This window comes from Aplysia californica, unplaced genomic scaffold, assembly GCF_000002075.1.
Source record: "Aplysia californica isolate F4 #8 unplaced genomic scaffold, AplCal3.0 scaffold00012, whole genome shotgun sequence".
In the NCBI taxonomy this organism is placed as follows: domain Eukaryota; kingdom Metazoa; phylum Mollusca; class Gastropoda; order Aplysiida; family Aplysiidae; genus Aplysia; species Aplysia californica.
The window spans coordinates 1840544-1857148 of NW_004797282.1; the positions used below are offsets into that span (position 1 = coordinate 1840544).

The 16605-nt window shown below is 39.9% G+C and overlaps 1 protein-coding gene across 1 annotated transcript in view; it reads right to left on the reverse strand.

The window, feature by feature from the left end:
* Positions 1-16554, reverse strand: part of LOC101856070 (aminopeptidase O) — a gene marked incomplete at its 3' end in the record, with an annotated part of 32116 nt that extends 15562 nt beyond the window's left edge. The window contains 9 exon segments of the mRNA XM_005090093.3: positions 1128-1168; positions 3277-3384; positions 6351-6462; positions 6994-7100; positions 7715-7901; positions 8788-8964; positions 10170-10305; positions 14108-14283; positions 15747-16554. Of these exon segments, the coding sequence (XP_005090150.2) occupies positions 1128-1168; positions 3277-3384; positions 6351-6462; positions 6994-7100; positions 7715-7901; positions 8788-8964; positions 10170-10305; positions 14108-14283; positions 15747-16432 (1730 nt within the window).
* Positions 16555-16605: the final 51 nt, after the last annotated feature.

Here is a 16605-nt window from a genome sequence, read left to right on the forward strand (position 1 = left end):
CTTCCATAACAGTTTAAAGAGTGTTTATAGCAAAGAAAGAAACCAATGCCCGTTTAGCACTGCAACGACCTCTTGCAATTCTTTTTTTTTTTCTTTAAAAAAAAAAAATTCTATTTCAAACCTCATCAATGCCGTGTAGACGTCATGTGCTCGCTTGTGCTCTCCCTAACGTTCTCTGCCAGTTTCGACTGGTTTATAGGGGAAGCTTTAGGAGATATAAATGCAGTGCTGTTGTGTGTTCTTCCATAAGGGAGATCAGACATATTTGTGGCTTTGTTGAAGATCTCTTTAAAATGAAAATGTTACCGTGAGTGCATGGATATGCCTCAGCGAAGAAAGGTTTAAATGTTGGTGTTTTTACACCCCCATCGAAACACGTTAGATAATTTAGGAGGCAGGCTTCCGATCCTGTCTGTCAGAGCCAACCTGGGTCCAGAGGGAAATAACATACCAGCAGAAAGACCGAAATACTTAATAAAAATTTACCCCATTTGGAAATTAAAACTCCGTGAGCACTTTAAACAAAAATAGGTCACATATATCCCAAAGATTAGTCTTAGAAGTGTCACTATCGACAGTTACATATTATTTAAGAAAATAAGGACAAATATTAACAATTGTTAGGAAAAAAGGCCGAAACAACAACAGCAGAGCATCCACTATGAGAAACCGATAAGAGCAATTTGACATGACATGACATTTTTTTTAAATACAAGCAAACAAAACCAGAACCAGGGCTTCCATCCATTTCCCTCCAACCAGAAAAGAAGAGAAAAAACATTCGGCAAGTGTGGGATAAACAGGCAAAAGAAAAGTGTAAGACACACACTGGTACTTTATGTGGTTTGCTCCTTCTTTCCTATCAAACATTCATTATACTTATCTCTCCTCCTTCTTTTCTTTGTACGTTACTCTCTAGTAAGGCTTCTAATCTCCATTACTTATATGACTTATGTATTTTATATATGCCGTAAAGCTCTAACTAAAACTTTAAAAAAAACTAAACTGTCTGGCAGATGTGAAAGGAAAAAGGTATTAGAAAATAGAATATACATCTAACTACATAAAAAGCCAGCAAAAGTCAAGCAGAAAATAGATCAAACAAAGAGAAAACACAAACAGCTTACCTCAACTCCTGGCAGTTTTGAAGAAGATACTCCAGAAATTCCTGAAGATATAGAAAAATGATCAGTCTGATAACTGGAGACTTTGAAACACTCAAACCAAAAACCTTCAAACGTTAGGGTAAAGGTCAGCTCAGAACTCAGTGGTTTTAAGTTAGTCAACATCACACATCCAAAATAATGTACAACTGATTTTACTTTGTTTTTCCCCTCCAAGAATCATCAAGATGAAACCTGTCCTCTCAAACTCTAAATATAAGGACACAGCAAAGACTGGAAGCCGTAAAAAATGTGGTATTTAATGAGAATACTCAGATTCTCATGGACAGAGAGGAAAAGAAATAGAGAAGTGCTCAAAATGGTATATTTTGTAAGATCTATAACCAGAACCATTAGAAAAAAGACATTTGAGATTCGTTTAGTTTTAGTAGAGGTTTTACGGCCCTCACAACTGCACATGGTTGTATGAGCGCCAAGGGGTGGCTGTCAACAGAGAAGTCCTTACAGGGAATCAGGCTTACTCTGCTCACCTCTCTAGCTTATACAACACAAAATCTGCTTTGACTGTCAAGGCACCCCGGAAATAGCGGGTCATAAAAGTGTGACAAACATACAAAAGAAGTAGAGGAAAAATGACGATAGTGAAGATTAGGAAAGAAAAAGCAGCAGCTCCCCGTTGCAATTCAGGCACAGTTAGGAGCATGACATTGATGAATCAGCCCATTTACAGAACATTTTATTGTGCATAAGAACATATTAATGTCCCCCCTTTGGGAATGGCGTAAAGACACTTCAGTCAGTAGCACCGCCCTGGGGGGGTAATTGAGATTCTTCAGCCACATAAATAGATCAAATGGACAAGAGAAACTGCTGCTGTGTGGAAAGCTAGAGGGAAGAAAGAGACGAGGAAGACAGAGAACAACATTCACAGATCGCCTGAACAACTTTGCAACAAAATTAATAACACAATGAGGAAAAACAAGCTGATCAGGAAGACAGACAACAGAAAAGAGTAGGGTACCATGATCATCAATGTCTGCTCCATACCTAACACCAACGGAAGATTAAGAAATCACCTCTACGTCATCAAAAATATCTCTCTTTAGGTTGAGCTGTTCAGCTTTTAGGGTTTGTTTGAGATCTGAGTTAAACTGTCTACAATGTACAGTGCAGTCCGCCTGAACCGAAATCTGCAGGACTACCGGATATTCTTTGGTATACCGGGGCTTTCATTTAGGGAATGTTGTCAAACTGAAGAAAAAAAAATCTGGAATCTTATTTTCTTTTGGCTTTTGGCTCTCAGGATCCACAAAACATCCTATCCATCACAAACTCATTAGAATAAAGATTAGCACAGAGGTTAGAGTTAAGAAGGAGGAGAAAAGGAAAGGGGAAAAAATGGAACATAACTGTATACTTCACACCGCCTTCAACACAATTATAGTTTTGGAGTTGTGAAACTTCCAACCCCTATTTTTAATTTTACCCAGGTGGCAGCCTGATGACCTACTCTTCTACAATTTCTAACAATCAATGTAAACTGACACCATGGGGCTCTCAAGGTCTAGAGGTTACGGTGTTCGCCTCTCATTCTATAGGTCCCAGGTTCAAATCCTAACAGAGACAGAAAATTTTCTTCTCTAAAATGAAAAAGTTCTCCTTTCACCTCCTTTCCAGCTCTCTAATCATGTTCTATTGTCTGCTTTCGTCTTCACCTTCTGCCCTTCCCCCTTCCCCTTTACCCCCCTCCCCTTAACCCCCTCCTCAGGGCTGCTGACTCTTTCTGCTGCCTTTCTACTGCTACTCTTTGGCTCCTTCTTACTGCTGTCTTTCACCCAAACCCCTGATTCGTGGGTAGTTAAGATCAAACACCTAGCCTTCTCATATATGGGCGAAAATTTCTGGGAGGTCCCATGTGCAAGTCGCTCACGTTGAATATCTGTTGGTGGTCCTAAAAATTGATGAGTTGGCTTCAGCCGTCATCCGGGCAAAATTTAAAATTGATTCCTACAAGACTGAAAATACTTAATGTGTCCTGCATGTTCATATGACCTTATGCAGTTACGAGCGTCGTAAAACACTTACAAAAAGAAAATAAACAAAACTGATACCATACAAATATTTTAAGTTGTAAAACAGACACACATCTCACCTGAGAGGAAAACAACATGCCCAGGTGGTCAGTGATAAAATCCTTCAGCACCTTGAGAAACTTTGACCTCCCTGCTACCTGCTCCAGATGTTTGAGAAGAAAGAAGCCCTGAGAGGAAATAAAATCTTATTACTATTAGATGTTAAATTGTAGTCCAAAGACAGCCACAAACGCAATGGTCATATTTCACCAGACACACATTTAGAATCACATAACACAGAAGTCAGGAAGAGAGAATATAACAGACTGGAGAGAGGGTAATCCCCCTCCGTTCCACTCACAAAACCCTAAATACTATTTTTTGACTACATGTATTTGTCCTACGGCATGGGTGACTGTGTTACACAGGTGGCTGTTAGAGCAGTTTTCACTGTGGATTTATATCCTATTCAAGTTTCCAATAGACTTACTTTATCTAGTTCTTTAAAAAAAACAGACTGTGTGAAAAAATGACAACATTACAGAAAGCAAAAACAACAAAAATCTTAACAGTGACAATACACTAGGCCAATCTGCACAGGTGAAAAAGAACCACATTTACATCAAGGGATGTAACAAAACTGAAAGAAGATTCTAAAAAAAAAACCTCATGAGCTCCCTTACTTATATGTGAAAAAATATACACTGAAACCAAGGAGATTAAAAGTAATGGAGGATGCTCTGTGGGCGGCACCGCACGCCTGATAGGAGCCCTCTCCCGCGGCGTAACCGTGGGCTACCTGCGCTGCGCGATTGCCCGATTAAGGCACTGAAATCTAGATAAGAAAGAAGGTTTTATTCCGAGGTCCTTCAGATTAGGCAAGTCAATTAGTAAAATTGCCTTGCACCTGTGTTGTATTTAAGTGTAAGAACCGATATGATGCTGCAGTGGACCGAAGTTTTCACAGTTAAGTTGTTTCCCTTTTAAAAAATGTGAATGAAAGTGTTTTTATGCCCCCAGCAACACAATTTAAATCATTAATTCATAAGAGGCTGGCCCCGGCGCTACATGCCAAGGCCAACCCAGGCTGAAAGGGATACAACACCCCAGCAGAAAGACTGAGGTACTCAATTTTTTTAAAGTATTCTTATTCATAAATATATATAATTATTATGAGTATATTTATAATTATTATGTGTGTGTATGTATATACATATTATACATTTTAATTAAAGATATTGCTTTCCTTTGTGTGTGCAAATTAGATGCTACTGTAGTCTAAATGTAGATATCTAGAGGCTCCATTAGAACATGAAATAAATATTCAACAACAATAATGATGAATATTTTCTATGTTAAAGAAACACCAAACCATATCAGATGAGGGGAGAAGGTAGGGTGGGGTGGATAAGAGTTTGAGTCTTGTTAGATAGAACTATACTCTGTTTAATTCTATTGTTGTAGTCTTCACCTAAGATCCCACAATCAATAATTCCGGTTCACTTAAGACTCTGCTGTTAAAAAATAAACCAAACAAAGCAACAACAAATTTTACTACAAAAGAGTCATCACTAAGATAAATTATCCCCCTCTGGAGTGTAATAAGGGACTAAAAACGCTGCTCTCCATATCATACTTTACTGAAAAAAAACAAAAACTTCAAAGGTTATCCACGCTCATGCATGCGATCACACCTCCAAAGGTGCTGATATCTCTTTTTTTTTTTATATTTGAAATCATTGTGCACTCCACTTTGTGAAAACCAGGAAACAAAATTATTGTGATCAATAATATTATTTATAGACCAAGACATACTGTTAGCAATTAGATAAAGCAAACATCGACCCTCTTGTGTGTCCGCTATTCCTTACACATAAAGTTAGTTATGGCACACACCTAGAATCATGCAATCATATATCTTAAATTCAGTTTAAAAGTATATTTTCATCCATTTCTTATAATTATATATTTTAGCATCTTGAAAGATTATCTTTTTAATTTGGTATGTTTGATAATTTTATGTTACTCGGACAAGTTTTCTTCTTATTTTACACATCTTTTGATTTTTAAACTAGATTATAACATAAAACTCTTAAAGAATTGAACAGTCCGTATCACACACATAATTTTTTCTCCCTGTCATTATCCGTCAGCCCGTCAGTTGATCACAATCTCTCTCTCTCTCTCTCTCTCTCTCTCTCTCTCTCTCTCTCTCTCTCTCTCTCTCTCTCTCTCTCTCTCTCTGTCTGTCTGTCTGTCTGTCTGTCTGTCTTAATTTTTCCCATTCTCCTTTGTCCCTTTTCCCAAGGCCCGCCCCTCCTCTTTCATCCCAGCTCCATTCCCTCTTCCTTGCGTGTATTCCCCCCCCCCGCCCACCCCCACAACGTGGCCTAGCCCGATAAAATTCTATAAAAAGAAACGCCACAGTTCGTGATTTAGCCCACACTCGGTGGCCATATTTGATCCCCTACGCGGCGTACTGCTCGCGGCGCCGCGAAGAGAGAGAGGAGGCTCCATTAGTTCTAAGCTCCTTGACTGGAACACATATAAAGAACAAGCCCGGGCAGTAAAAATAGTTCTTTATGTTTCAGTCAACACACACACACAAACATACTTTTTCTCACATAGTCCTATTGCCTCATAGTAATAGGAATAGCACGCACTGCACATGTGCAGTAACTTATTTCTTCCCAAGAGAAGGAAAAAAGGAAGTTATGGATGTTTGCTGCTTCTCCCTTTCTCCAACGTCTGTGACAAACTTTTGCATGTAGAATATAAAAAATAGCTCCCCTCCATTGACTACGAAATAGTAATTAGTATCTCAATTTCTCCACACTTTAGTTTTGCCTCTCTGCAAAGTTCAGTGTCACAGTTATCTGCTCATGGTCTTCTTTGTTTGTTAGAGATGTAGAAGCTTCCTTCACTTGCTCCACAATTTCAGCATCGGAAAGCACTGCTGATGTTTGCACACTAGTATCAATGTCCATAAATTGAAAGGTGCCTGCCATCCCCAGGCCCCAGGCTTGGGGCTTGGCCGAAAAAGAAAAAAAAATTATGCAAAAATATCCATTGTGTCAGCCATCGACTTGTGTCTATAAGTGTGTGGGCAGTGTATAGTCACTGTGTAGGCGGACTGGCATGGTATCTCTCTCACCTTCAAATAGTGTACTTGCATCAGAGTCTTCTCCGAGTTCATGCCATTCTTGACACAGCAGGTGACTTCTTCTTTCCCTTTGTCTGCAGAGACAGGTTCGCCTTTGTTGGGTCTGGAAGTCAAGACGAATACATTTAACTCTTCATGATAGGATTCTCCTGGTTATCCTTCTCTCTCTCTATCTCTCTTTCAGACTTTGTATTTCAGCCCTCTCTCTCCTTCCCCCCCCCCCTCTCTCTCTCCTTCCCCCCCCCCCTCTCTCCCACTCATTCTCTCTCTCTCCCACTCATTCTCTCTCTCTCTACACCCTACCCCTTGATTTGTTAAAGAGACTTATTTCTTTAATCTCTACCTTTGCTGTGTTAAAAGAGACGTATCTCTTTTCCCTCTACCCCTGAGTGCGTTAAAAGACTTATCTCTCTTCCCCTCAGTGTGTAAAAGACATTACTCTCCACCCTTCACTGTATTTAGACACACTTAGCTCTCTACTCTCTACCCCTCGGTGTGTTAAAAGCGACTTAAATCTCTCTACCCCTAACTGTATTTAAACACACTTATCTCTCTACTATCTACCCCTTGGGGTGGTAAAAGAGACTTAAATCTCTCTACCCCTCAGAGCGTTAGAAAGGACTTATCTCTCTACCTGAGGGTCTGTAAGTCAGGTGGCGTGTGCTCCACTTCAGCTTCTAACAGTCGCAGTTTGAGACAAGTTCTCAGCTCCAAACGTTCTTGTGTCTCCTCTTCAGTCCACTGGGGACACAAAAAAAAGGAGAATTTAGTTTTAGTAAGAGTTTTACAGCTCTTGCAACACTAGGTCATATAAGTGCCAAAGATTAGAGGTGTTACTAGAGAGGATATTTGTACCAAAAAGGTAACACTTCTGAATAAGTAAATAAAATTATTTTGTCTCTATTATTATTATTATTAATAATAATAATAATAATAAAAATAATAATAATAATAATAATAGTAATAGCATTTGTATAGTGCATATCCCCGCTCGACAGCAAGCTCTATGCACTTTACACTATATTATTACACCAGCAGACCATAGAAAACTCAAAAACATTCTCAGCCTCCCGTAAAGCAGAGAGTGCAAGCAGCTAATTAAATGTTCAAACACTCACAAACTGACAAGATCTTTCACTGTCTATAGCCGGGTACCCATTCCCACTAGGGTGAAGTGAGGAAAATCAGTGCAAAGAACCTCTCCAAGGGACACAACGTCAAGCCCCAAACAGAATTTGAACCCACGAGTTTATAGTTGCCAGTCTGAGAGCCTAACCACTAGGCCACTGATGCCACAATTAACCAATGAAAAACAAAACATAACTGAGAAGGAAAGATCTAAGCAACCACTGTACCTCCATGACAGACGCATGTAGAATATCCTCCAGGTAGCAGCAGACACCTTCAGTCAGCCACTCCTCTGTCCAGTCCGACGGGCCTGTCATGATGCCCAGCCAGGTGTGGCACAGTTCATGGGACACACGAGCAAACATACTGATGTCCCGACACAGCACAGACTGGGACAGGAACATGAGACAGGGGCTGAGGAGAAGATGATAGCAAATGTGTTACTTATAGTGTTTTATCATAAATGCTTTACCGGCCCCACCAAAACAAAAAAATGATTGTAAATGAGCTGATAAAAGTTTTTTTTATCATAAATGCTTTATCCGCCCCACCAATGCAAAAAAATGATAGCAGATTAGATAATAAAAGTGTTTTTATCATAAATGCTTTATCGACCTCACCAACAAAATGTATATTAACTAGATAGTAATAATATTATTATATGGATTGAGGAAGTCAAGGGAACCCTGAGAAACTAAAACACCTAAATTGAAAGAGCTGCAGAATTGGTCTAAAAAAGAATCCTGCATCTCTTCTCCATGCTCACTAGCACCAGAAGAGGAGGAGGACGACGACGACGACGACGACGAGGAGGAGGAGGACGAGGAAGGGGTGGACGAGGAGGAATAAGAACAAAAACAAGAAGGATAAGAAAAACAAGAAGAAAAATCATTTCCATAGTGCCCACCTCCTGGTGCTCTACAAACGTACATTTTTGGGGCCTTAGATCAACATTTTTCAGTCAAAACTAAACTGAAATGTACTTTTAGAAAGACGTGGAAGGTATTGAGCTGTGTAGAAAGTTATCAGTTTCTTTGACTTCGTTATTTTGACAAGCACCCGATTTTACCACGATGTCACACATGTCTAATAACAAGTCTGTCCCCGTCGTTTTATGCAAGAAAAATTTTGAAATTATGCAAACTGAGCCCAAAAATGTGAAATTATGCGATTCTGTTAATTTTAACAAAGAATGATAAAGGAAAATAATAAGAAATTATACATAAAATCCTCAAATTTTGCTAAATTATGCGGGGTTCATAAAACCACGGGGACAGACAAGTATACTAGGTTCTCTCACCAGGCCATGCCCAGACTGTTGAAGCAGGCAGGAACAATGAGGATGTCAAGACGAGGCAGCGGGTACCTGCCCAGCGAATGCTGGACCCGTTCAAAGCACCGTGGCATGTACCAAGACAGCTGACTGCGAGCAGACTCCATCAATGATTCAGGGCCGAACAGACGACATGGAACAATACTGGGTGTGTGTGTGGGGGGGGAGGTTGTAGAATCAGTTCAGCCTGTTAAGAAGATCATTACAGTTTGCTCCTTCTTTCCTATCAAATCTCTCTCCCTCCTTTAGTTTGTTTGTTACTCTCTAGCAAATCCTCTAATCTTGGGCACTAATATGACCTATTTGTTTGCAAGTGCTTTAAAATTCTTTACTGATACTAAAGTGTGTTCATTGTTTTGCTTGAGATGGGAAGAGCTATCTTAATTAAATGATGGTTACAAGAAAAAAAAATATCCAAAAAAAGAAATAAAGAAAAATCAACAGAAACGACTGAAGACATAAGGGATGTGGGAATTACCATAGACAATTTTAAGAAACTAAAACGCAGCTCTTCTTTCAGAAAAGTGTTTACCTGCTGCACATTTCGTTGTACCTACAAAACACAAAAGCACTAGTTGATAGAAATGAGCACGCTCCAAAAAAAAAGAAGAAAAGTGTTGACTCCTTCAGTGAATCTACCTCACAACACAGGGTCCACTCTCAATCAACGTAGCTGGGATATTATGCCCACTGGAAACATATATATAATGACTCAGTGAAACTCCTGTCTCCAACCTTTTTTTTTTAATGAGTTTTTCCAATTATTCAGCCATACACATCTAATCAATACCTACCTATAAGCGAAACATGTCATTAAATTTTAAGTACTGTAGTTTTATTCCAAAGTCCTAGTTTTAGGAATGATTGTCAACATTTTCATAATGAAGCTTATCGTTTGGTGTTCAGTTTCTTGATATGAGAAAGCAACAAATATGTCAAGACTCAATGGAATCAGGAGCTCATCAATTTTTAGGGATATTGAGTTATTAGTATAATCTTAACACCTGTTCATTTGCCTTGCTTTTGATGAAAAAAAAATGTCCATCTATCTGAACAGCAGTTGAAGTATTTAAAACTGAAGACAGCAGGGATCACTTGGCATCAGAGGTAAAATTAGCGAGAAAATGACCGCCAAAGTTTACAGATTTTCAAAGGTTAAATATCCTTGCAAACTGCAAATTTATATTTGTTGTGCCTTTAATCAACGTTTTTCAATAAGATGCACACAGAAATGCATTTATAACTGGATATAAAAGGTGTTGAACCAAAAAACGATGTTGGTATCTTTGATTTAAACATTTTGACAAGCCCCTGATTTCAACACCACGCCTCACACATGAGGAACCTACTGTGAAGAGGGATCCAGGAGATTGGCCGAGGGTTCAGATCGACACAGCTCTAAACACTGCCAGCAGCCAACGGCAAGAGCAAAAGTTGAGGCCGGCATCAAAAAACTACTGAAGTGTTCAAATACTTTTGCACCATCTGCGAAAATAAATAACGAAATGTAGTATGTGATTTTTTAAGCAAGTATCACAAATGAGTACACTTCCCTTTTCTGTAACTATTTTAAAATCTTTGAACGCACTATAATATCTTATGACAAAAAGGAGAATGATAATAATAATAGGAATAATAATAATAATAATAATAATAACAATAATAATAATAATGATAATAAAACATTTGTATAGCGCATAGAGGATTCACAAGGCTACCTGGTTATCGCCAGATGGAGTGGTACCTGGGTATTGCCAGATGGAGTGACGGAGAACCAGATAGATTATTTTTGTATCTCTCGTAGTTTCAGGCGTTAACTGGATGATGTCATAGTACAGAGAGGGTCAGACTTTGGATCGGATCATCATCTGCAGTAGGCAAAACTCAAACTTCGACTCAAAAAGCACGGAACCGACACAGGATCCAAAAGAACAAAGTCCCAAGTAAGTCTCTTGGATAGACACAAGAAACAGGAGTTTCAGCTGCAGCTGAGGAACAGATTTCGACCTCTGGCTGATCTTCATGGAGAGGACATGGAGGTGGAGATACACTGGATCAAGGTCAAAGAAGTCTTTACATCAACATGTCAAGAAGAAATGGGAGCACAAGGAATGGATTAGCCAACACTCATTGGATTTAATTAGGCAGAAGCGAATGCAAGTAGAACAAGAGGACCAAGAGTGGATGCATCGGAGAAGTACAGGAAAACACCTAAGGATGTCAAGAAATCACTAAGAAAAGACAAGAAGGAATTCATGAACAGACTAGCAGAGAAAGCAGAGGAAGCAGCGGTAGGAGGGCACATGCGAATCCTTTGCCAGACCACAAAGACTCCTGCAGGAAAATGCAGTGGAATCCTGTTATAACGAGAGGGAGGGGACCGGTGCGAAATGTCCGTTATAGCAGGACTCTCGTTATAAGGGATCCAGTAATAAATTCAAGGGAAATAGTAAAGTACGCCTAATCTATGACTACTATGAGTCTGGTTTTCGGTATATTTCTTTTTGTAATCTCCCCTGATGATGATTTGGTTCAACAAGACCTTTAAGTCTTACTTGATCAAATGTCGAATCAGGTTTCTTTCTCTAGTGCCAGCGATGTTGACAGCTCGGCGTTGGCGATCAGAAAGAAAGTTCTCTCGGCTAACTCACCTGCTGTGTTGTCCCCCACCCCACCACACCCTGTGGAGCGTTCCGTCTGCTTGCGCACAATGGGAACATAGATCTACCACACCCTGCCCACGTCACACATTTGCTCCATTCATCACAGTACAACACTATGACCTCTCATCCCTGCATCGGAGAAGTGAGAGGCATGGTAGGCCAAGAAAATTTAGACTAGGCTGGCCTATCACACGATGCGTTCTGCTTGTCTGTGCATGCCACACTCTCCCCACTCATTCGCTCCGGCCTTAAATGTAGGCACACATGGGCGCTCCCATTTTTTGTTTCGCAAGATAACCAACAAGTTTTTTCAACTGGCGAGGTTTACATATGAATAAATGGCCTATGCACTGTGCACAGCAGCAGCTATATTCCACTATAACTGACTAGTGCGTTTGTCTGATTGCGTTATAGCAGTATTTTATTTACAAAGATAAAGAAGGAAAGAAACGGGGTTTTAGAATAGTGACTTCATAACAGACTTCTCGTCATTTCAGGACTCGTTAAAAGTGGATTCCACGGTACGGGAAACCTGAAGTACCAGTAAAGGACCAAGAGGGGAAAACCATTTTTGGAAAGGAAGCTCAGTCAAGACGATGGGTAGAGCATTACAGCAGTCTCCTAAACAGACCACCCCCAAGTAACCCACCAAACATTCTGCCAGCAAGAAATGAGCTACCAATCTGCTGTGATGCTCTTTCCAAACAAGAGGTTCTGGATGTCGTTAAGAAGCTGAAAAAAGGTAAAGCGGCCAGTCCTGATCACTTGAGGCCCTAAAAGCAGATGCCAATGTGACGGCAGACCTCCTCCTCCACTGTTTACCAGAATCTGGAATGAGAGCAAGTTCCCGACGGATTTGAAAGAAAGACACCTCATGAAGCTTCCAAAAAAGGCGGACTTCAGCAACTGCAGCAACTACAGAGGGATCACTCTTCTCTCAATACCAGGTAAGGTCTTCAACAGAATCATTCTGGAGAGAATCAAGACTGCAACGGATCCAAGGCTACGGATTGAACAGGCAGGTTTCCAGAAAAACCTCTCAACCACCGACCAGATTGCCACGCTGAGGGTCATGTGGAACAGTCCCTGGCGTGGAACTCCCTGCTGATCATCAACTTCCTTGACTATGAGAAGGCCTTTGACAGTATAGACTGAGCAACACTATGTAAGATAATGAGATATCACGGAATCCCACAGAAGTTGAAGCACCTCATCAAGAGCATGTATGAAGGGACAAGTTGCAGGGTTGTGCATGATGGCCATCTCACTGACAGCTTTGACATCAAGACTGGTGTGAGATAGGGATGTTTACTATCACCTTTCCTCTTCATATTGGCAGTCGACTGGCTGATGAAGGAAACCACCAGAGGACACAGAAAGGGTATACAGTGGACCCCATGGACACAGTTGGACAATCTGGAATTTGTGAATGACTTGGCCCTTCTGTTGCACACCTAGGAACAGATGGAATCAAAGACTTCAGTATTAAACAACCTATCAGAGTCTGTTGGATTTAGAATTCAACCCCGGAAAGTCAATGGTCCTAAGGACAAAATTGACATAGAGGGAGGAACAGCAGTGCTGAAATAAAGTCCCGCATTGGAAAAGCGCAGGCTGCTTTCAAATCTTTGAATAGGATTTTGGAAGACCAGAGACATCTCACTTCAAACAAAGCTGAGAATTTTCAATTTAATTGTGTTGTAAGGACGTGAGACATGGAACGTATAACAAGCTTGCATAAAGAAGATCCAGGTTTTCTTTAAGTGTCTAAAAAAGTTACTGAGGATCAGATGGACAGAAAGGGTCACAAAGGAGGAAGTGTTAAGGAAAACAAGACAGATCCCAGTCAGAGATGAGGTAGGAAGAAGGCGGTGGCGATGGATTGGACATACACTCAGGAAGTGAGGCAGTAGCACAGCAAAAAAAGTGTTGGATTGGAATCCACAGGGTAAAAGATTCAAGGGGAAGACTGTGCGGAACCTGGAGAAGAATCACAGAAATTGATGTTTAGAAAAGTTGGAAGACATGGAATAACATCAAAAGGCTAGCCCAGGATAGAGAAAGGTGGAAAGTGTTTGTCCATGGCCTATACCCTGGTGCAGGGTGAGAAAGGCAATGATGATGATGTATAGTGCATATCCCTGCTCGACCACAGGCTCTATAGGCAGAAACTTATTACAGTTGGGCATAGAAAACACAGACTTGGAAAACTGGAAATTACGGATAGCTCGTACTATTTGCCATTCCGCAATTGATATTTTTCATCAGTTCACCCAAATTAAGAGAGTCGAATATATGAATTAATCCACGATTTGTTTGAGTCATCCGTGTCTGTCTACAATAAAACCACAAAATACTTAAACCTTCCTTGGTATAGTATTGTAATGAAACAAAATAGAAAAAATCAAAACAAATTTTAAAAGTAAGCCTCTGATGTGTAGAGATGACTATCTTGAACAGGTGACAGTTTTCAAACAGTAGAGCAAGTTTAACTGCATCTATGTTGTTCTTTAAACATAAAGGATATAGTATCTATGTTAAAAAATGGCAATGAAATACATTTATAAAGGAAGTATATTATGACGAGGTGTGACAATACTAGAGAAAAAGAATAATAAACCTACTGACGTCCTGATAAATGTAAGGGTTCGATTCAGCCGTCATCAAAACAGTGTACTCTTCACTTGTGGCGTCTCCCAGAGTGACAGACGAGTGCCACGTCACCATCGCCTCCGGCATGTCCTGAGCAGGGAACAGGGACCTGTTGTTCAGCTGATGGCCGATAGTGAAGACACACTCTCTAAAAAAAATATTTTTAAAAAAACAACACCATTATAGCACAGGGTAAAGAAACACTATACAGTCAAACCTGCTCTTTTTTTTTCTAAGTAAGTGTTTTACGGCTCTCCAAACTGCATAAGGTCATATGAGCTCGTGGGACACATTAAACTTTTTCCGTTTAGTAGGAATCAACTTTGAATTTTGCCCAGCTGGTGGACAAAGCCTACTCTCATCAATTTTGGATCACCAAGGAATCTTTAACATGCGCAACATACACACGGGACCCATGATATTTTTCGCCCTTATCCATGAAGGCTAAGTGTTAGATCTCCCTTACCATAAGATCAGGGCGTGACGCTGAAAGACAGCAGTAAGAAGGAGTCAAGGAGTAGCAGCAGAAAGGCTGCAGAAAGAGTCAGGAGCCAGGAGATGAGGGGGGAGCGGCCAAAAAGTGGAGACGAAAGAAGATGACTGAACATTGTTTGAGAGCAGGAAAGGAGGTTAAAGGAGCACATTTGTGTTACGATGCAGTGGAATCAGGTGCTCATCAATTTTTGGGCATGTTGAGTTAATGGTGTCATCTTAAAGATAATTCATTTGCCTTGCATGCGATAAAAAAAAAATATCCATCTAACGTGAATAGAAGTCGAGATATTTCCGATTGTTTTTGGAGGTAAATTTATCGAGAAAATGGCCGCTAGATTTTGGTACTTCCATAGCTTAGGGTCCTTGGGAAATGAAAATGTATTCTTTGTGTCTTAAATCACATTTTTCAATAAAATCTAGAGAGAAATTTGTTTTTACAAAGACATAAAAGGTGTAGAGCCAAAAAACTAAATTTGAAAACAATTGCCAAACCGGCGGAAAAACGCCATTTTCTTCGGTTCATTTATTTGGCAAGTGCCTGATTTAACCATGATGCCTTACATTTTTAGAGAAGAACATTTTCCGTCGATATCCGGATTCAAACCCGGGGCCTATTGAATGAGAGGCAAACACCGTAACCTCTCGTCCACGAGAGCCCCTTAAACCTGCTCTAAAGGTCTCCTGTTTAAGACAATCACATTATATTATATGTAAGCCTACAAATTGTCAAATGGCCACTTCTCATTTCCCCCTTACATTTTATTTTACAGTATAAAATGACATTGTGAGAGACGTCCACCTGTATAAGACGGCAACTTTTCTCCTCAACAAAGGGAAAATCGGAAGTGGCCTTTTGTACAGGTGATTGCCTTAAATTACAGAGGAGGCTGTTATATAAGTAGACCACTGTAAGCTGGTGCGCGGAAATTCACAAGAAGAAAAAGTAGAAAGAGAATAGAATCTAGTCTCTGGACTATCGTTATCTCTCTCTCTTTCAAAAGTGATAGTCTTCTTATACCAAGCTATCATTATAATTTTCAATTGTTTTCTTTCTCTTGTTTAAATAGCTGTTGGCACAACTGCAATTCCACTTGAAATTATTTTATGAAAATGTACCTTTGACATTGATCAAATGTCCACATCAAAGAAGGACCTGCAGCCTGAGTTTTGAACTGAATTTCAATAACAGCCACATGATGATCACAATGTGAAGACTTTGGAAGAGCAACTTTTAAGCAATGGGTATCCATACTAAAATCCACTGCCATCTTAGCTCGACTACCGCTAGTATCCCTTTTGAAATCATTGTGGATCTTCTTTAAAGACTGAAGGTCAATGGCTGGAATCTGAAGATTAGCAGATGCATACTTTGACAAAATAGCACTTAGATTTACCGACTCATTCTCTGACAATGTATACTTAAAGCAAGCAGATACATCTAAACTGTGACAATCAAGACAGACTTCATGATGTTTCCTACTTAATAAACATTCATTAAATGGTTGTTGGTTTAAATTTATTTCACATTCTTTGTCAGGTGTGTTTGCGTGACTGAAACATGAGTCTGAGTCTTTGCTGTCGATAATTGATTCATCAGCAACCTTCGCCTCGCTGTGGTTGGGTGAAAACTGACAGAACAGCACTATCGAACCGTCAAAACGTTTCTCTTGAAAAGAACACTTGAGCTCCATGACAAAATGTCTAACTTTAACGTGCTTGAAATTAGAGGAGAGGGGTAAATCATTCTCTGAATCGTTTTGTCCTCCTGTTATCGGGAGAACACAGTCTTGCGGTTGTGCCATTCTTTTATTCTATTTAGGCAGCCGGTCAGGCCTAGCAGTCAACTTCAATAGATTGGTTTGTCAATTGTCAACATGCCGTGTTGTTTACATTTTGGTTTCGTTTCGTTAACCAACACGTTCATACTTTTTGCGTTGCTCTCACGGAAATAAACTCTATAAACTTTTATTTTAAT